Here is a 21,719-nt window from a genome sequence, read left to right on the forward strand (position 1 = left end):
ACGGCTAATGCATAATCTTTATTTATAATTAGTACACTCATTGTGCAGAACATTCCAACCCAACTTCAGGGTAGTACAGGTATGTTCTCTGCCTCTACTATATGAAGCTCATTGGCCCCCACAGCTCTGTGACTAATTTAGAATTCATCCACAATGTTTGCTGCAATGTTACTAAGGTGTAGAGGAGACTGAAATAAAAAATATGGCTATATTTTACATGTTACACAATTTCAAATTTCATACCAGTGTCACATTGCTTTATCGTGTTCTCTGTAGCATAGCTGCCTAAAGTATGGAAAAGCACAGACCATAGTCGGTTCATCCGTTACATTTTCATCATTAGTTTAACTGGCTTCTCTTCCTTCACTTTCAAACCCGGGTGAAACGAAGCCAGGCTGATTGCTGTGGACCATTTTTTTTGTTTTTTGTTTTTTGTTTTCTTGATCATGCAACAAAGTTGAGTCAAACAAAACAAAAATGAATACAAAGCAACAAACTAACATGAAAAGGTCGAAATCATGCTGAGAAACATGACAATGTAGATGCAGATCTGTCTGCATCTCGTTAAGATGGGAGTATCGTAACGGTGTTGCCAGTGCAGGGTTGTGAGCAGTTATTAGGTTGGACGCTGCAGACGACGTACCAGACACATCCTTTTCGAGACAGAACAGACCTCCAGCCCTTGCATGGGAAAGTGCAATGGGACAGTGAGACGGCTCTGGAATCTCTCCAATAAGTTACAAAACCTCAGAGGAAAACATTTCCATTGTGGCGAGCCAGCCAGGAGATCCGCTGTCCCAGCAGGGGCTGTCCCACTCTGAGTCACACCCCCCTCCCTTCCCCAAAATTACAATCCTGGGCTGCGGCAGCACCCTCCTGGTGCAGTAGCACCATGCAGACATCAGCAGTCAGTCAAGAAAAAAAACGAGAAGCCAGCACGTAACGGGAAAACCAGACGTATTTCCATGTGCCTGGGGTGTTTCTTCTTCTCCCTGCTGCTGCTTGGAGGGCTAACCCATGACTTCAGTCTCACCTCACACTGCTCCTCTAGGGAGTCTGCTGGGGGTTGCTCGGTGTTCCCTCCCGTGAGGGGGTCAGAGGCGCGGTGGGAGCCAAGTCCAGCTGCTGGAAGAGCACCTGCAGCTCTTTCACCTCCTCCAGCACCTCCCGTGCCTCGTCCCAGGCGGATACTGCCTCCTGGAGCAGCTGCTCTGCCTCCGCCCGGCTCCCCTGCGAGTCTGAGCCCTTTCCGGAGGAGGGCGAGTTCCCACCCCCACGCTCCGGCGACCGGACCACGCCCAGCAGCTCCTGAGTCCGCTCCAGCTTCCGGGAGATGAGTTCCTGCAGTGGGGGTGTGGCAGGGGCGGGGCTGGGGGCAGGGCTACACCGTCTGGCCGCAAACGCGTCTGAACGGGACAGGATCTCCTCCATGGAGACGCAGCGGCTCTTCTCGGAGGGGGTCAGCCTCTTGCCGGGCTGCGGGGTGCGGGACTGCCCCTCCAGGTGCCGCCAGTCCTGGGATGGCTCGCACCGGCGTGGCAGGCTCCCGGATTTCGTCCGGATCTCGGCAGACAGCCGCGCAGGCCCCGTGATGTCCGTGTTGCAGCGCTGGCGGCCCGGGGCGAGTCTGGGGGCGGAGTCGTCCAGGTCGACCCTGATGCTGATCTCACACGGGTTACGCCCATCTGGCGCCGAGCCGTCCTCCTCTTGGATCAGGTCAAGGGTCAGCATGCCATCCGACGTGGAGGTGGACGCCTATGGGCGGAGCAGACATTTTTATTAGTCAATAATTTAACCAATCGATCAATCAATCAGCTAACCAGTATCTTTATTTGTGGGTAAGCTGGTCTACAATTCATTAAAACTCTACTAAGTACATTCCAAAAATGCACCAAATTTAAAAGCAGAATCAGATATTGTAATTGGCAGGTGGTTGATGAAAACACAGTAAAACAGGGTATAGTTTGCAACTACCTTACATTCATGGTGAAAAAGACAAACCTGATCACCTCATAGGTTACTGTCCTTTTATTTTGGAATGTAATCTTATTGGGAATTGCAGCATTTTTTGATTATTTTTACACAGAGTCCTGCCTCCTCAAAAATCTTAATATAACCACCAACTGTACCTGTATGGAACCACACAGCCATTATCTGCTTATAATTCTAATTCCATCACCTCAACACCACATAAAACCCACTGATAATGAAAATATAGCGCTCCTAGATTCACTTCTTTAATCACACATTTGGTTGTTTGCCTATGTATGAGTTTCTTTCCAAAAAAAATGTTTTTAGTATTTTTGGCAACTTTGAAGAATCTAAAATATAAAATAGTTTTGACTTGTTTAACACTTTTTTGATCACTGCATAATTCCATTTGTTATTTCATAGTTTTGATGTCTTTGATACTATTATTCTAAAATGTGGAAAACAAAGAAAAACCCTTCTATGAATAGGTGTGTCCAGACTTTTGACTGGTACTGTACTTCTGGTGGTAACTGGCATTGAGGTGTTAAAGAATGGGATGTTCAGTTGCAAGGACAGAATTTTCAGTGTACAGGATTCCACATTCCGGAATACACAGTATTCCGACTTTATCTTGATCCAGTAGGAGAATGAGACTCTGTGGCACTGTGTGCTCAGAGGAGTCATGTGACCGCGTGCGGCAGGAACACCCACCACGGCCATGAGGTGTCCGCGGGTGGGCAGGCGACGCGCGTGGGGGATCTTGGCGCGGTCCCGTGTGAGGTGGGCGAGGGGACTGTGCTCTTCCACTGTCACCTGGGGAGAGAGGGAGAGGGGGAGGGAGGGATGAGACAGGGAAAGGGAGTGAGAGAGCAGTCATTTCGCAGTTACTGTGCTCAGACTGTGTTGTCTGTGTATGTTCACATGTGTAGCTTTCATTTATTTTTTGTTTGTCCTGTATTTGTGCTATGCTTTGTTATTCTTTACAAAATGCATCTCATACGGGTAAAGTACATTGCAATGAACCAAACTGACAGAATGAGACAGAGAGAGAGGGAGAGAGCGAGAGAGAGGGAAAGAGGAAATGAGCGAGGCAGCGAGAAAGAGATAAAGACGAAGAGAAGGAGAGACTTATGGGAAAGCACAGGCGATTTGCTTCCCACAGGGGTCTGGAGGGGGGAGACGTTATTGATCCGCCCCTGGGAGTGGGCATTGATTATCATTGCAGCGTGCGTAGCACCTAAAAACACGAGGGTGGTCAAAGGAATGGATTCATTACAGACAACTTAATTGGGAGTCCTGACGGGCCAATAACAAGCTGTGCTAGCAAAGTTTATCCTTGGGTGGGGCGCTCCCTGTTTCATGCCAACGTTTCAGATTATATTATTACAGATGATGTAGGCAGGAACATGTTCAATTGCCGTACAATAAGATGTGGTTCACAACAATGATGTCAGACTCTTCAGAGCATTTAACGAAACATGAGGCGGTCATCCAGGCGCTTTTAAAGGTTTGGATGAAGGACGCCTTTTCGTTTGGAAGAAGTCTTGGAAATGAAACGAGCCAACAGCCAACGTTAGGACTGCACAGTCTCTTGCTGCCCTTCCTCCCGTCCCGAAAACAAACCTCAGACATCACCTCTACATCTCCCTCCCCCTTTCACTTCTCCCCATTTAACTTTCCACGCGTTTCGAATACGCGTTTTCGCCGTCAGCCCACGCAGATACTGCGCACGGGCTGCTCATTCTCCCCACAGCTGATTCAGTAAAAATTCAATTTCAAGCTGTATTTCATTCCTTGGATATTTGTTGCATTTTTTTTCCTCCCATAGGAGCCTCTCTTCCCCACAAACCGGCACAATGGTCCCACTCTGCCTGTACAATAAAAGCAAAGATTCATATCACGACCAATTTTTCTGGCTCCTGGCTCCTGCTCGTCTTTACACCCCTGTCGAGGAGGTTCCATCTGACATCGGGAGGTTCTGTTGCTTTCTGCGCCGCTGCCCGAGTTTCTGATGTTCGGTTTTAGTCCTTCAAGAACCTTCATACGGAGCCAGTAAATGATAACACTCACAACATGCGGCACATCTGTGGCTGGATCACAGCACCTCAACACTGACCACCGATCACCTGAAGTCTACGGCGTTGAGTCACTGAACACCACATGCATGCAATCTGGGGGGGGGAATCTATTCATGCACCAGCTCGGCTGTACTGGCTGACTACCTCCTTGTAATCCGGTGGGGAGCCCCTCCTCTAACCTGAGTTCAGTGGTGAAGGTGGAGTCAAGGCAGACACTTTCTCAACAGGTCCCAGATCAGCCATTGTCTTCATGGAGAAGGAGAGAAACTTGAGAGGGTATACACATGCACAAGCACGCAAAGTGGGAGAGGAAATTAAACAAGGGGGCTTATAGAGTCTGATAGGGTCAGGGAATCTGTTTACAGCGGGATCGGGGAAAATTAGCTACCTGACATCACCTGTCTGATCAACAGACTGACCTTTTCCGAGCGACACTGAGGCTGAACTCCACACACAAAAGCCAGAGAGAGGGGAGATATGGGGAGCGGAGACAGGCAGAGATGGAGGGTAAAGGAGATACTGAGAGAGACACTCGAAGCAGAGAGACGGAGAGGTTGACAGAAGCTGTACCTCATCCAGAATGCTGTTCTTGGCTCTGGTGATGGCTGCATTCAGAACGTTGATCCAAGCCTCCTTCTCCTCAGGACTAACGGCCAGGAAAACTAGATTGGGGACCTGGAGGAAAGCGAGAGAGAGGGAGAGAGAGAGGGAGAGATATGTCATCACTACTGTACACATTGCACATTACAGCAATAAAAGGTGTTTTTACTCATGGAGGTTTTGGTGGGTTTTATTGCATAGCTTTCAAAACATAAACCTTTCACAGTTCAAAGCAACCCAAAGTGTACAAAGTCATTTCGTTTCCGCCCGAAAAAAAACTGCCGTGCAAAAGCACCACATCGGGCCAATGGGAGAGACCGCGTGCGAAACAGTGACATCATACCCGTGTACCATGACGGGCCAGCTGATTGGTTTCAGATCGTGGGTGGGCGGGGCAGCACTCCAGCAAGTGCACAGAGCTTTAGTGTGATATGAGGGTGGTCAGGGAAAATCATCCCTCCTCTTCTGAGGCACGCCATTTTTCCGCTCTGAAGGATTGCGCTGCCAGCTAACGGTGTTTATCCATCTCCATCACAACAGCAGCCTGTTTGCTACTGAGTTACAATGTGCACAGTCCATAAATATAAAATGCGCAGCTTCAAGAAGGAGAGGAAAGGACAGTCTTCCGTTCTTTTACACCTTCTTAAGGGGACAGAAACACTTTTTCTTTTCCTTTTTCTTTCTCCTAACCAAGGTAACTACAGCATCTAACTGGTTCCTTCCTCTCTTGTTATTCTGGGTGGAATAGGACCACATGGACCCCAGTGGTGCTACCCGACAGTACAAAGTTTGCATCAGGGTCTATCAATGTATAACTTTCTAAAACAAAACACTTCAGTCCCCTCATTGATGAAACATGCTTTACTATATGATCCCCTAACACATTGGAGTAAAACATTTCTTCAAAACAGCATACATGTGTAACATTAATATGTGTTGCATTGTTTGAAAAAAGAAATGTACTAAAAAAGGTAATTTGGGGTGATTAAGATCTGAGGCTGGACTGAAAGCTGGTGTGTAGCATACTCCTGCAGGAGTCTGAAATACCCAGAAGCAAAACACTCCGACGGCAGGTAAAGGCATCAGATTCAACACAGATTTTTTTGACATGTCCCCAGACAGGCCGAATGTAAGGCTCACTGCAGCTGATCCCAGTGCCTGTAAGACCTGCAACCGAAAACGTCCCGGGACAAGCTGCTCCTCCTCCTGCCGGCTTTCATTTACCTAAATTTCCCGGAACATGGGACATCCAGTTTCCCATCTATTACCAGGGAGAGCGTTGTACGTGAGTTTTAAATGAGACTCAAAGCAGTCATGAGACCGTGTAATTTGCTGGGGACATTAGCATGCAAACCCAAGCAAATCGCTGAGCTGGAGAGAGACAGGAGGGACAGGGCGGGGTAGGGGGTGGGGGGGTATGAGTGATGATAGAGATGGTGCCCTATTAGTGATGTCTGAGATGGGCAGCAGTGTGGCATAAGGGTACAGAGCAGGACTCGTAACCGAGAGGTTGCTGGTTCGATTCCCTGCTGGGCCACTGCTGTTGTACCCTTGGGTGAGGTACTTAACCTAGAATTGCCTCAATAATTAAATCCAGCTGCATAAATAGACAAAACTGTAACCTCTGAGTTGCTTTGGGTAAGAGCATCTGCAAAATGACAATAATGTATTGTAATGCATCGGCCACGCCCCTCTGCGGTAACTCCATAAAGACCCCCAGGACACTTCCTTGAGAAATCACAGCTGGTTCTGAGAAAACTCCCTGCTGGAGCTCCTTAAGGTTTGCATGGAAAATGAGGTGGTTGCGACACCCAGCAACAGCCAGAGCGTTTTTACAGGCCACAGGTGTCAGGAGTGTCAGCAACTCCAAAGATGGGCGGAGCCATCGCAAATTACCAGCGGCTCGCTGATTCGAGCCAATCACAGCGCTTTTCTGTGGAGAGTAAAAGGGAAAAAAAGAAAGGGTGAGGGAGGCCATACCTAGTCTTGTGGATTTACTGTCTGCAACACCAGGGGATTGAGGCGCGCAACTCTGATTTACAGCCCCCCCCCCCAACCTTCGAGAATTTCCAAAAATTCACCGCTATCCTCGCCAACAGAGTCACACTTCCCAGCTCAGGCCATAACAACCCCCCCAAACCCCCCCCCCCCCCCCAACCCCCCCTGCACTCCAGTTCCAAATCCAGAATCCAGTTTCCAGAATCCTGTGCAGCTGGACGACGCTGTGAATTTCCTCTGGTGCATTCTCTCTGAGTGAGGCAGCCTGCAGGCCGTCCTGGTGTGAACAGCGCTTTGGGACGGGAAACATCACACCCACCCGGTGTGCCAGGGGCCACCGGCGTTTTTTACAACCGTGACTCACTGCAACCACCCAACCCATGAAAAATAATGCAAAAATCGTGTTGGCCTCACCCGTACTGAGAATGGGCCCCAGTCTGCTGACTGGCGCTTATGACAAAAAACACAAATCCAAGCTGGTAAAGTAAGCTGGGTCTTTAACTCCACTCCAGCAACAGTGGATCATATTGAGTGATGGTCTCTACATCAGCGCCAAGCGCTGTGCCGGCAGCTGGGAAATTCAAGCACATCGGCATGAGGCACATGGGGTCTGTATCGGGACACTATCTGAGCCACATGGCTAGCTGTTCCCATTAGGTTCTGTCTGCTTTCCTGGCAGGTAATGTTACAGCATCGCTAAAATATAGCACAATTTTTCCTTTTCTGAGTGTTTGCTTGGTTGTGTGTGTGTGTGTGTGTGTGTGTGTGTGTGTGTGTGTGTGTGTGTCTCTGTCTGTGTGTTTGAGAGCATGCTGTATGTGTGCATCAGTGAACTGTCACTCTGTGAATTGTCGGATCTGTGTGTGAATGAGTGTGCGTGTGTGTGTGTGTGTGTGTGTGTGTGTGTTTGCAGGTGTGTGTGCACATGTGCACATTCACATCAGTGACAGTTTGTAAGTATTAGTGTGTAAAGGCATGTGTGAGAGAGAGCTTGTGACTTTAATCGTGAGTCTGAGTGGGTCTGCCTCACTCGGGGAGCTCTTACGTAGAGAAGCTGAGTGTGTGAGTGCTGGGGGGGGTGCAATGTTTTTGTGAACGGGCCTCGTGTCTCTCGTCTGGCTCTGCGAAAGCCGATTAGCCAAATCAGATCTAATTACTCGGGACAGGGTGACGGTCGCACACGGTCAGAGCAGAGAGCATTCGGTTAGCTCACTTAGGTCAGATTCTCTGACCGCTACAGAGGACAGTCTGTATTTCAGCACAGGGAACCATTATGGAGCACAGAGGGAAGATTTTTCGTCATGGTTATCTTTTGTAGGTTTTATTTTTTATATTTTTTTTTTCTGTCCATCTATCCCGATGGAGGATAGACTGTGTATCCAGCCTGCCATGACCACAGGAGAGCGGTTGTGTTGCGGTCCCATACGCAGAGAGACTCACTGTGTTTCCCGGCTGTCGTGACCGCAGCGGAGCGGTTGTGTTGCGGTCCCGTTCGCAGAGAGACTCGCTGTGTTTCCTGGCTGTTGTGACCGCAGCAGAGCAGTCATGTTGCGGTCGTGTTGCGGTCCCGTTCACAGAGATACTCACCATGTTTCCCGGCTGTCGTGACCGCAGCAGGGTGAACTTGCTGTGGTTCTTCTTGCTGCGGCTCTTGGACTTGCGCAGCTCCTCCGAGCGCTCGTAGTCCGTCAGGTTGATCACCTCTTGGACCCTCTTCTCATCCTTAACCTGATAAATAAGAAAAAGAGCATTTACCTCTGATATATACTTCCCTAATGGATTAGTAATGTACTTACTTGTTGAAATACAAAATAAAAAAATCACTACATATCAACATATTATACATTCACTATGTAAGTTATTGTCCCATTCATATGCTTTTATATGAGTCTATTTATACAATTACACAAGAAGTACACTTCCAATACATACAGAGGAAGACATTTGCTGCATATAGCATATTGATCTCAAACCAATATGTCACAGGAAGTGACATCACCACAGTTAACACATCTAATTAAAAGTAAGAATGCTACAATCAGTTTCTACTCAGCTTATTTCTGGTGATGTCATCTTTACCTTCCTGTAGCTGCAGGCACTACAGTAATGCCCGTTGCTGTGGGAACGCTACAGTTCAATTTCTTCAGAGAGGATGAGACTACAGCTCTGTTGCAATGTGTCAGGGGTTGTCAGAGTAATTCCTTACATTTGCCCTGATTTTTTGTGTTGAAATAAATGCTTTCCAGCAAACATTTGCCATACTGAGTATGCACAGAGTCAGTGAGAGTATTCAGTTTTTTGAATCAGGACTCATACCATCCATACAATGTACAAAACACACACACACACACAGATGCACACAGAAATCCACCCCCACACAGAAAAACACAAGCACACATACACACACACATACACACACACGCACGCACACACACACACACGCGCACACACACACACACACACACACACACATATCCACCCCCACACATGCAGGCACGCGCACACACACACACATACATATCCATCCCCACACACGCGCGCACACACACACACACACACACACACACACACACACACACACACACACACACACACGCACGCACGCACACACACACACACAGATCTTCAAAATAAAGCCAGAGGAAACAATGGCGTGCGTTAGGGGCTAATTGGATTAGACTCAGCAGCTTTGTCTAAGATGCACCCAGACATTTCCATCAGTATCCCGGGGGCCCCTGTGCTGCAAATGAGCCGTTGGGGTGTGCCAGCGCCAGGCCAGACTGCAGACGCACAACAGCAGGCCTGTCTCCTCCAACTGCTGCTCAGTCTGACCCCTGGCAGAGAGCGCACCCACACACTCACACACACTCCAACACACACATTCACACTCAAACACACACACACACACACACACACGCACGCGCACATTACATTTACATTTATTCATTTAGCAGACGCTTTTATCCAAAGCGACTTACATAGGTTACAGTTCTTTACAATGTTATCCATTTATACAGCTGGATATTTACTGAGGCAGTTGTGGGTTAAGTACCTTGCCCAAGGGTTACCTTGGCCATTTTTTTTGTTGAGCTGTGTATTTAAAGGGACTTTTATTTTTAAATGAGCTTGCTTTACTTTTCAGCTCAGCTCACAACTCTTTATGACCTTTTGTAGTTGAATATGCATTATATTTTTTTAAATAATAGCACATTTCTGTCTGATAACATTGTACCATAGTTTGCTCCATGGACAGCTTGGAGTGTTACATAATGTTTAGAATGTTGGACTAAGTGCAGGTGGGTAGAGTTAGCTCCGCCCCCTCACTCAGTCTTCTTGCTGATGGCAGCCCAGTCCCCCTGGAGAGGACACATGAATTTCTGCACCTGTCGTCTTTGTGTCCCTGTGTATGTGCATTTTCCATTGCTCACCACAGACGGGAGTGGATATTTTAAAATAAGATGCAGCACAATGGCATAAAAGAAACGACCGCTGTAACATTACACGCCGTTAAAATAATGGTCTGCTCCGAAAATAACTGCCACAGCGCCCTGGGGGCATGTGCGTTTTTGTATTGTGCTTGATGAGGGTAGTCTTGGAGCGAGGCTCATTGAGCTAACTAAACACACTGAGGCATCATGGGTATTATCAATGAGCAGCAAAGGGTCACTGCTGCTTGCTCACAGTAGTCTGAGTGGAGAGAATCACACAGCATGCTCACCACCGCTGTGTCTCGGTGAGAGTTTGTGATAGCTGTACATTTAAGCATCGCATCACAAGGACAGCTTGACAGGGGCTAAGAAAGAATAAAACATTATTTTCACAAATGATGTAGGATTAATTTCCGAACCAGAGCGTTTCAGAGCTAAGAAAGAGTGTGATTTCCACATACAAACATCACACCATCGTGGGGTGAGAGTGAGGTTCCTCCGTCTCCTCACAGTGTGAGGAAGGTTGTGTTCCTGTGCGAGAACAGACAGTCATGCATGTAGTGAAACACGTGGGCAGGGAACGCATGACCTTCTGTGTTTACGTAACTGCATCACATAAAAAATTTACAGACATCATGGAATGGCTGCCTGTATGGAAGCACTTAAAATGTTAAAAAAAAGAAGTATCCGTGGCTATATATAAACATCACATGAGAGGTGGAGGGGACGTGGTGGGCCTCCTCATTAAAGTTGCATTCGCTGCGGCTCTCCGGGCTGATCTGGGAGACGGAGATAAGGCTACGGGACGATGCGTGCGCTGATAGCGGCACCGCAAACACAGTGCTTCCACTCCCATGTTCCCCCATCCTCCCCCCAACACCCCCGCCCGGCCCCGCCCACCTCCAACCCAACGTTCTCTGGCGTGTGACGGGATGGAGGAGCGGAGGAGAGAAGAGAGGGAGAGGAGGAGAAAGGGAGAGAGTGAGGGAGCGAGAGGGGGACAGGGAGGAGAGGTGGAGAGGGAAAGAGGAGCAATGTGCAGCGTGGGTTTCCACAAAATCTGAAAGGAAAGACTTGCAGAAATTCCTGAAAGTGACGGCAGGGTTAGAGAAGACTGACATTTCCAAATAACTAAATGGAGTCTGAAAAATAAAGTGGAGAAAACAAACATGTAGAAAAGCAACCACTTAAAAGGCAGCAAAAAGGCAGCTAATATGCAACACAAATGGCAGGGTGGAACTCCCATATAAATCCTAGCCCCAACAGAAACACTACGGATTCTTTATGATTTACTTAAGATAGCCAGATGATGCACAAGGCTCTGTGTGACTCCCAGTGCTAACTCAACTCAGCTGTTAGGGCCAGGAAATTTGGATGACTTTACAGGGCACCTTATTCAGATGGCACCGCATTGGACAGACCCCCTCGGTTTTTCAGTTGTGGTACAGACCCCCTGGATTGTGGGGTGGTAAGAGCCCCCTCCTAACCGCAGTCCTCAGGTCTGCAGACAATGAGAGGGACTCCCACGGGCCTCTCCAAATTACAGGCCTGTCAACAGCCTCCCTGATGAATTACCATCCAGAAAACAGCGCATTCAGCTGCAGCGTCACTGTCATTAATCTAACATGCGTCACCGGCGTGCCTCTGAATGATTTCTCCTAATGAGGGCGGTGACTGGCACTTCGGTTTGGTGTCATAAGGCAGAAGGTGCTTCCTAGCATTCAGAGTACAGGCCAATGAGGAGGACTTCTCAGCGAAAGACAAGAGCCAAAGCGAAGCGGCAAAAGAGTTGTGCCCCACCGAGGGCTTTGGGTGACTCCAGAACTCCAGGGTCATCATGGGATGACCTCAGTAGGAAGAAAGCCATGGCTATGCCAACACACACTGATCTATTCAAATCATTTCAATCCAGTGTTCCACAGAAAACGCAACGCCTTAGCTTCACCAATCTGAAAGCCAAATATCCGGATGCAAAGCTCTAGTTTCGTCTGAAAGGTAGACAAATTGCTAGCAGGCCTAGGCAAATCGTATCCACGGCTCTTGGATGATGGATCCTGAGTAAATCCCTTGACTTTCGCGAAAACCAGACTACTTCTGTCACCGCAGGCTACCGCCAAAGTACTGTCAGGGCACGGGAGACGTAATTTCCTTTGTAAGTGCGTCAGTGGAACCTCATGAGCTAGAAAGGTTAGACAAAACAATTCCATTTCAACTGATGAAATATCACGTGCCTGTATTTGATCATGTTTCATGATTAACAAGCTTTCCAGTTTAATTTAATTAAGGAAGATTTTTTAAATTCAATTGTGTGTGATGTTGTAGCATTAGAGTGCCTTTGTGTATTAACATTCAATGACTGTAATTTTAACAAAGACCGGCTTACATTCATTTAGATTATAACAATGGAACTGCAGATTGGGACAATTTAACTTAAAACACGCAGAGCTTTTTTTTTCTTAAACACTACAGTGATGTCACGTGAGGAGCACAAAGGTAATGCAATCACTTAAAAAGCCATTAGCTTCGAGGGAGTCATGCTAATTTAAACTGGCATGTGTGTTGAGCTTGCAGAACCACAGAAAATGAAAAACACGTTCGGGGCCGGAGGATCCCTCCCTCCATCTGCAGCCCACCAGCTGCCACTGATGTGTGTACATGCGTGATGTCACTTCCCATACAAGCGCTTATTCCATCTGTGCTGTGCCACAGAGATGCGTTCAGATGAGGACAGGAACTGTCCTTTCCCCATCCCTGCTCCACCTCAGAGAGGTGCGAGCACGTTCCGCCGGTGACCGTCTCCCCCTCGTCTGAGACTCCTGACGATTTAACGAGTAACTAACGGGAGATAAACAGATATCGGACATGTCCACACTCGGCGTGGGGGTCTAAACGTGAGTTCTGTCAGGTGTTTGCGTACCCTGCTGCTAGTGGATCTCTGCTGGATAGTGTGTAACGTTGGCTCTCCATCAGGGGGAATTACGGCAGGGGTACATCTGGAGGCAGTGAGGTGTGTGTGTGTGTGCGTGCGTGCGTGCGTGTGTTTGTGTGTGTCCATGAGCACGTCCATACGTGCGTGCGCGCGCGTGTGTGTCCGTGTCCATGAGCACGTCCATACGTGCGTGTGTGTGTGTGTTTGTGTGTGTCCATGAGTACGTCCATACGTGTGTGTGTGTGTGTGTGTGTGTGTGTGTGTGTGTGTGTGTGTGTGTGTGCGCGCGCGCACGCGCGTGTGTGTGTATATATGTGTGTGTGTGTGTGCGCGCATGCTCATGCATGTGTTTTTCTTCACCTACACAACATTCATCCACGCTGCCTTTTTCACAGTAATTTCCTGCGCTTGTCCTGGTACAGTTTCTGAGAACACTTCCCACTCTGTCATGGCACTACTTTCAGTCTGTTCTCTCATAAAATGACACCACAGTCTTTATACAGTTTCAGTTATGATTAAACCCTTCAGGTAGAACCCAGCATGACTGCAGTATGCCTCATAATATCAGCCAGGCACCGTTATCTAAATCACACTTACAGCTGGGACCTGTTCATTTCTGCTTTGTGTCGGGAGTGAAACCTTCCCCAACAGAAAGAGCTTAACATCTGCTCAGATTCATTGAGTCAAGCACAAAGAGCATTACGTCTTACAGCAAATCGGGACCTAAGCTGATTCCAGTGGCCTTCACAACAAACTATTTGCCTAATTCGAGTAATGACGAGGAGCTAATACAGAGGCAATACATTAAGTAACAAAATCCATGTTTTTTCAATCGCTGCCTGCTGTAGTGTCACTAAGATGTGCAGTGGAGATCATCACTGCAGAAATGAATGTGATTTTGACTCCTTTCCAACTATCGAAACCTATCTGACAAAAATAGCAGGAAGAAATCAGAGAGGACCATCACAGAATTAAAAAAAAGACTCCATCCTCACTTCTTGCCTCCTTTTCTCCTGGACTGTAACCCTAGCACCATTAGCTTGAATGAGCTCCACTTCAGAGTGCCTTCCCACTCGATGAGTGACATGCCCTTTGACCTCTGGGGCGCAAAGTGCATGTGATACTGTCATGTGGCAGACTGCTGTTTGTCTCTCCTCAGGGTCAGAGGTCAAATACGCTTCCCACCAGAGTCTGGGCCCTCCCATTGGGCAGCCATGTCTGCTGATCTGTCTAAAGGGGACTGACCAGCCACCCTGGACAGTCGGTCTCCATAGCAGCCAGCCCTCTACCTTGCCTTCTCACGGAGACATTATTTTTAAAATATGCAAAAAAATCAATATTTTGTATATTACCTCCAATACCTTTTAGGGTGAAAGCAATTTCACCAAGTGGAGTTTCGTTCTTTCCCTCACTGGTTAAAATGAATTACAGTTAATCAATTCACTTGTTTTTTGCCCATCTTTTTTCATTGCTCAGTGCTGTGAATGTGGGACTCGGTAAGCAAAGACAGACATTAACAATGATAAACAAGCTCTCAGAAGAGCCAACAGAGACTCATTTAATGAAACAAGCTATCCGATGTGTTTATATGCGTCTAAAGGAAGCAATGACAGGGAAAAACAAAGAGCAGAGAAATCAAAAAGGTTCTGAGGTTTTAAAAATAACATTTACTATCTCTAAACAACGTGTACGCTGTGAGTGAGAGAACTATGTGCATAACCAGACAGCACAGACTAAAGAATAACAAGCACCAAGATGTGGGCCACATGTGAAAAGGCACAGCATACTACAGATTAAACTAAAAAACCACAAATATGTGATTTTTAATTAACAGTAAAGTATATTAAGTATAACACACATCAACACATCAGTTAATGCCATTCATGTATTCAGCCAGGTGCACTGACTCTGCTATCTATTTTACCATATACATACATATATAGAATTTATCAGTGAATTCTACAATATACCTATAACCAAATGACAATCATGAGGGTCGAAACAGCCGATTTTTCTAATACTTGTAATTTATTTAGAACATACAGCACAATAATAACACATCCCTCATATTTTGGATTTCACATGTTAGCATATATCACTTTATCGGGGTGCAGATACCCTGCTTGTGAGAAGCAATCTTGCTCCACTGTGACATCATTAGGTGGTCAGATTCCATCCTCGACTCTTTGTTATGGACAGAATCAGCTTAAATGGTCCTTTTTTCCTCCCTCACTTTCTTATTCAGAGGGGTTTTCCTTACATGAATTGAAACGCAGATGATGTTAAACCTGTTATACATCTGAGGGGATCAGTGATAGCGGAGTACCCCTCTAATTCCCCCTGTCTAGCACCCACCCATATGCCTGGCAGTGATTCATCCTTTGTGTTTGCAGAGAGAGATGTTTTATCAGGAGGCTGTTTTGGGGGGATTTTGATGAGAATTTATGGCTGTGCCCTTCCACATTTTGGGAGAAAACCCTCTGAAGAGTGGACAAAAAGGAACCCCCTCTACAGAACAAGGAGAGAATACTAATGACTGTGTGTGTGTGTGTGTGTGTGTACACACATGGTGAGCAAGACTGACTCTATGCAAACAATTTATTCTGCTTTAGGTTCACTCACTTACTGGCTGTTCCAAGAAAGCTTGACATCAGTTTGAGTTAGACAGACACCTTAATTTACAATTTAAAACGAATAACTCATGGCTGATTTTTTTTTCAGACAAGAGTCCATGTTGCTACGAGTAAGAGATCAGTTTCTGCACCAGAGAACACAGAACACAGCCCACAACTGTCAGTTTTGCACTGTGACATCACCAGGTTTACTCCTCTCCCAAGAGCTCCATTGACGAGGTGCAGTGCTCAATTAAAAAAACAGACAAAGCCTTTATGAATGTTCGAAACAAACTGTGAAAAATAGCACGTTCCCTGCAAGTTTTAATGGAAAAGGAGAGCGCAAAAAAACCTTCACTGAACATTACGGAGAACACCCCAGGACTCTGTAGCAGTATCCCGGGGTGTTCTCCGTAACGTTCAACGAGAGGCGGGCCCTCTTGTGTCACCGAGCGTCTGAGGGAACAAAGTAGGGGTGACAGGTTCCCACCTCTGACTCACCCCGCGATCCGCCAAATCGCTTTGCGTCTTCGTGGCGCAAGGCTTTCGAGTCGCCTAACACTACGGCACGTCACTTGACAGTCAATGACAGACACAACCTGCTGTGCCCCCCCACCCCCAGTCGCCTCGGCTACAGCCCGGAGACCGTCTCTGTCAGCGGGAGACACATTCTGGAGACCCTGATGTCACAGCTTCTGTTGACTCCACTGGCCCGGACTTATCGGCCAGTGAGAATCACTGACAGCTTTTTAAACGGCACACACAGCTCACAGTAATAAATCACCCTCCCTCTTCCTGAAGTGCATCGCCTTGTTGTTAAGGGACGTTGCAAATCATGTTCAGGCTTTGTGAGCATGTTAGAGAAATGCTGGTGATATATACACTGACGTAACACCGCTAATTAGCCCCCTGCGGCCAAACTGGGCGGCTGTAGGAGTGATCGAGCTGCTGTTGGCATCATCCAGCTATCAATTTATCCATCACCTTGACAGTGTAACGGCTTCACTTTACTGAGGGTAATAGGAAGTGTGAAAGTTCCTGCAGCTGTAAGCCCTCCAGTTTGGCAGGGAAGGTCACAGCACGGAGTTTGGCGGGGAGGGTCACAGCGCAGAGTTTGACGGGGAACGCAACAGCTCTGAGTTTGACTGGGGAGATAACAGCACCGAGTTTGTGCGGGAGGAGGTGAGATCGCTGAGTTTAGTTTCTGGGGCTGTTGGAGCTGCATATTGATGCTTATGTCCCCCCCACCCCCCCACACTCTGTCCGTGACTGGAGTTGAGTCAGCCGTGGGCGTCAGCGCAGTTGACTGTGTGGAGAGGTCCCTGGTGGCCTGTTTGCGCACGCAGACACGCAGACACACGCGCGCACACACACACACACACAGACATGTGCACGCAGAAATGGGCGCACACACACAGACATGCGCACACAGACACACGCATGCACGCACACACACACACACACACAGACATGCGCACACAGATATGCAGACACACAAACACGCACACACACACGTGTGCGCACACACACACACACACAGGGGAATCCACAACGCGTTCACGCATCAAAGTCGCCCCTGACAACACGAAAGGGTGTGCTCGAGAAACGAATTTCAGCACTCACAGAACAGAAGGCACTCTGCATTTATTAATTCTCTGGCTAATATAGCTGAGAGGTTATTAAAGAAAAACACTCCAGCAAACAGGATTATTGAACATAAATACTTCAGGAAGCCAGAATAATTGCGCTGTGTTCATGCCGTCACCTGAAATTCTCAGGTGTCTGAATTACGCTGATCGTCTGAAACTCAAAGCTACAACTGTACATATAGTGTAGCCCTGGAATTTACAGAGCAAACTGGCTTGTTTTCATTTGAGAGTTCACATTCGAGGGCTGCCCTAATCCTCTGCTTAAGAGCTTCCAAGCATTTCAGTGCCAAACCCTGAAGAAAAACAAGCAGTTAACGCTTTGGTCAATAAAGTAATTTTCTTTTGAGTTATAGATATAAATAAATATTAATTTATTTGCTTTACTGGTGCTCCCATTTCTGGCTGACTTCTATAGCTCACATTTTATATATAATCCACTTATACCACTGAATAGTTAATGAAGCGGGTCAAATAGAGTATCTTGCTCCAAGGTATGCCTGCAGGGCCCCACCTGGGCTTCAGACTGGACAATGTGGCCATTTAAAATGTTGTGTCCCCTCACTTACAACCAGTGACCTACTGAGTGGCTCCCCAAAAGCACTGGCAGTAACCTCATTTCACCACTAAATGGCAAAAACGGCTGCAAAGCCCCCTAAGTAGTCTATCGTGATTGAATGTGTCTTAATCTCCAAACGCATGTGCTCTAACCCACAGAATGAATGACTAAGCCCTATGTGTCATTGCTAGCCTTTTTAATTCAAGTGCAGTTTATGACTGGCTGCCTTTTCTGACACAACAAGACATTTTTGTTTTATTTAAAAGGAGAAAAGACTTAAATTCCTTTTTTTTCTATCTGCTGAAACATACATTTTCCGTTGCTCTGTAAAAGGGTGGGGGTGGAGGATGTGGCCTGGAGCTTTTATGACATCAGCTATAACTGAAGTATTGTGGGCTGATTCTGCTTGTTCTCTTATTTTTCATGCCATCTGTGTTATGACGCACGCACGGTAAAATGCTTGCAAAATCGAAGCCATTTAAATGGAAGAATGTAGTTCTATGTTTGGTATCATTGTCAATAATGCCAATAAACGGGACTCTCCTGACTTGTCATGAAAGACTCGCTCTCATTCATAAGCCGTATCCACAAATGGGATGAAAACTTCAAACTTACCTCTTTCTCAGAGATGTACAGATGATCTCCCTTTAGCACGACGAAACGGTTTTTCCAGATCTCCCTAAAAATCCCTTTTCCACAAAACTTGCGAATCCAGCCAGTTTTGTCTGGCTGCGACAACTGTTGGTTGGTGTCGTGCGGGCCCTGCATGTTCCGAAAGAAAGGCAACCCGTTAAACTTTACTTGCACAATACAGAACTCGCCGTAAGATTCACGGCGGAACGTGAGGAAACGAGAGCGACGTTTACTGAGACAAACTCAGTCCCTGTCATTTCCTCCGTCACACTGTCACCTCTAACAGTCGCACTGTAGCTACACACTATACCAACACGTCCCTGCACATCGCACTACTGAACTGGGAGTTATCGTTAGTATTTTGATATTTAGATTTGTATTAACATATTAATGAGGGCGGGGCTAGTTACTAAATAATGAACTAGCTGCCCTGACAATAACAATGTCAACTAGACAATTATTAGAAGCACGATCACATCCTGCATCCTGACATTAAAAAACGCTCAATAATCACCGCTTATTCTGGACTTCCACTAGAGTGCACAACGCATCTCAGCAAACACGTTAAAGGCAAACTTTGTTAGCCAAGGGAATATGACAGAACTGAATGTGCTCAACCACGCACACAGTCAGATCTCCGCGGACAAAATGCATACATATGGATATCGTGAATGTGTCACAATATCACAGTGCATAAGTGCCACAGCATGCAGAAGCATCCAAACCCCGTCCAGTTAATCGCTGTCAACATTATCACCCACTTCTGTGCCACTGTTTATGTCAGTGTTATGCATAAAACGCATATTAGATAACCGCTGGCAGCATGAAATGCAGCGCACGCAGACACCCCGCTACACAAGCTCACCCGTTTGGAGTTGCTTTTCTTCATTGTGAAGGTAACGAGGTCTATCACTGTTGGTGGTTGTATTCCCGGTGATTCTCCAGTTTCCAGCGTATTTCTTGAGCGACAGTTCTTCGGGGGCAGAAATTAACTGTTTCTTGAGAAGCTAGGGTATTCTGTGTCTGTCAGCTGTATGTCGGGTCTGCCTTGCCTGAAATGTTATCGCTTCCTCCCGTCTTTTTCCTCCTGGTTCCTCTCACGCTTTTCGCCAGCGGATCTGTGCCTTCGCTAAAGCGCGCACTCCGTGCACGGAGCTGAATTGGCAGTTTCTGGTTGCTGTGAGTCTATTTCATTGCCGCTGCGATCGGCGCCCCCCCCTCTCTCTCTCCGTCTCCGAACAGAACTCGAGCTGTCCTATGGAAGGCGCAGCGCTTTGTGACAAAAACCGTCGTGTCTGGGTGCCCCTGCAATAGCTCCACCTATAGCCCAGACAGCGCTGGCTCGCACTGTCACCGGGGATAGCTGAAGTCACTGATCTCATCTGAAACAGGTGCTGACACCGAGCGGAGTCTTTGTGGAAGTGTAGAAAATATCAGAGCGAGGAGCCAATCAGAAGTCCTCAATTAAACGCGCAGAATTTATTTTTGACAATGACAGTTATGGCGAGGATTTTATAAAGCACTGGCAAGGAAACGTTTGGGTGGAAAGTCGAGTTTTATAAGGGGATCCCACATTAAATTTAGAAAAGGCTGTAAATCGGGGGTGTCAGACTCTGTTCGTGGCGGGCCTGCAAACTGGTTTCCTTTTCAACCTTTAAATCATCCAGGTTCAGCCAGGGAACTCGGGTGACTGGAAAATTAAGGGCAGAGATGGAAGCAAAACAGCCGTAGACACTGGGCTGCCAGGAACTCAGTCTGACATCTCTGTTTTGAATGCTGTGTGTAGTTTCTCCCTGCAAGACTTGTAAATTTTATGGATAATAAAGTAACGTTATCCCCTGTAACCCATATTACTCAACAGCCCATGAAGGATTCTTCCTGTTCCAGTCCACCATAACAAAAAAAAAAAAGAAAATCAGCAATCTGAGCTAATCTGATCCACTTCCTTGGTAGAGGCACATCAGCATGACACAGCCTGCCTCCACAACAAAGACTTTCAACATTACTGCTCCTATTTACTTGCTAAGAAGTTACCGTTATCCAGTGCTGGATATTTGCTGAAGCTAACCAGGCGTAAGCATCCAACAAAAGCAGTGTCTCACCTGGGAATAAAACTGGCAACCCATCATATCTATTCCTTACCACACACAATGTAGGATTTAGTTTGACACATGTGTAGTGTGTATGTAGCGTGTGTGTAATTGTTTCACCAATACAGACACATGGTGGCCATTTCAGTTTGTTTTTGTCATGTGGGGTTGATCCTTATGTATGTGGGCATGATTTTTGCCTGGCATAATGCAAATTCTAGGCTGAAAGGGCCATGTTTTTGCACATGGTTTATGCTAATGTCATACAGTATCATCCTATGCTAAGATCTACATGAAAACAAGAATACCCTGTTGTTTTAAACAAACCTAGAATGCAGCAACATTCTAGCCCCTTATCCACAACGCCTGACTCATGAATCCAGGGTGCATACTGAGGTCAGACTTAAAAAACCTCACATTGAACATCTGCCAGGCTGCAGAGTAAGCAAACAATCATTGCTAGGAGCCGCATGTTTTCCTTTGGTTCACCTTTACCCTTTCAGCATTTATATCAGGTCATTACAGCGCATTACCGCAGCATTAAGAAGCATCAAACCAAACCAAAACCACTTGAGCAGTTTCAGAAACACCAGGAGAAGGAACACATACTCCCTGATTCCCTTCAGGTGTTACAGAGGAGAAGAGGATGATTAGGATGTTGGTGCTGGGCAGGGGGAAGGGGGGAAGAAGGATGGCTCCATGGCTAATGAGAGAGGCAGGTTCCGTCCCTTGGGGCCTTGACGCTGGCTGTGTCCGGGGGGACAGTCTCAGGTTCCAGGCTTTGTCTGGCTTTGCCTGGCTTCACAGGGCCTCCCTAGGGAGCCAGGATCCTACCTGGCCCTGTCTCACCTGCATTATTTATCTCTTCATCCAGGGTAACTGACAGCCATCACAATTTCACGTCAGGCACATTCACTTGTTATCTGAGCAGCTGAGGTACAGTACCAAGATCAATGGTATAACAGTAGAGTCCCGTCTGACATTCGAGTCCAGTCCGGAGCCTAGCGCTCTGATTTAGGCATAGTCACAACCTGCTGTATCCTTTCATATAGACGGATACTAAGTTACAGGTTAACACAAGTAGCTCAAGGGCACAATCCAGCTCCCTAATGACTACACCACACCTGTGTTGGACACGACGGTTCCCTCTCATCTCTCCTTTCTCCAGGGTGACA

At 47.0% G+C, this 21,719-nt stretch overlaps 1 protein-coding gene across 1 annotated transcript; it reads right to left on the reverse strand.

Moving 5' to 3' along the window:
• Positions 1–1,047: 1,047 nt before the first annotated feature.
• On the reverse strand, positions 1,048–19,677 carry plekho1a (pleckstrin homology domain containing, family O member 1a). The gene is made up of 6 exons (XM_036516098.1): positions 19,320–19,677; positions 18,437–18,583; positions 8,235–8,375; positions 4,620–4,724; positions 2,683–2,784; positions 1,048–1,755 (listed from the first exon to the last, which is right to left on the reverse strand). The coding sequence occupies exons 1-6, from the start codon at positions 19,341–19,343 to the stop codon at positions 1,048–1,050; spliced, it is 1,227 nt and encodes a 408-aa protein (XP_036371991.1). The 5' UTR covers positions 19,344–19,677.
• Positions 19,678–21,719: the final 2,042 nt, after the last annotated feature.

The sequence above is a fragment of the Megalops cyprinoides genome, chromosome 21 (genome assembly GCF_013368585.1).
Source record: "Megalops cyprinoides isolate fMegCyp1 chromosome 21, fMegCyp1.pri, whole genome shotgun sequence".
NCBI classification, from domain to species: Eukaryota; Metazoa; Chordata; class Actinopteri; order Elopiformes; family Megalopidae; genus Megalops; species Megalops cyprinoides.

Excerpts from the sequence above, each read along its gene's own strand:
- plekho1a (XM_036516098.1), bottom strand. The coding sequence starts at position 19,343 with ATGAAGAAAAGCAACTCCAAACGG. Across the intron at positions 2,785-4,619 it reads AGAACAGCATTCTGGATGAG|GTGACAGTGGAAGAGCACAG; the intron begins GTACAGCTTCTG and ends CTCTCTCCCCAG. Across the intron at positions 1,756-2,682 it reads GCGGACACCTCATGGCCGTG|GCGTCCACCTCCACGTCGGA; the intron begins GTGGGTGTTCCT and ends CTCCGCCCATAG.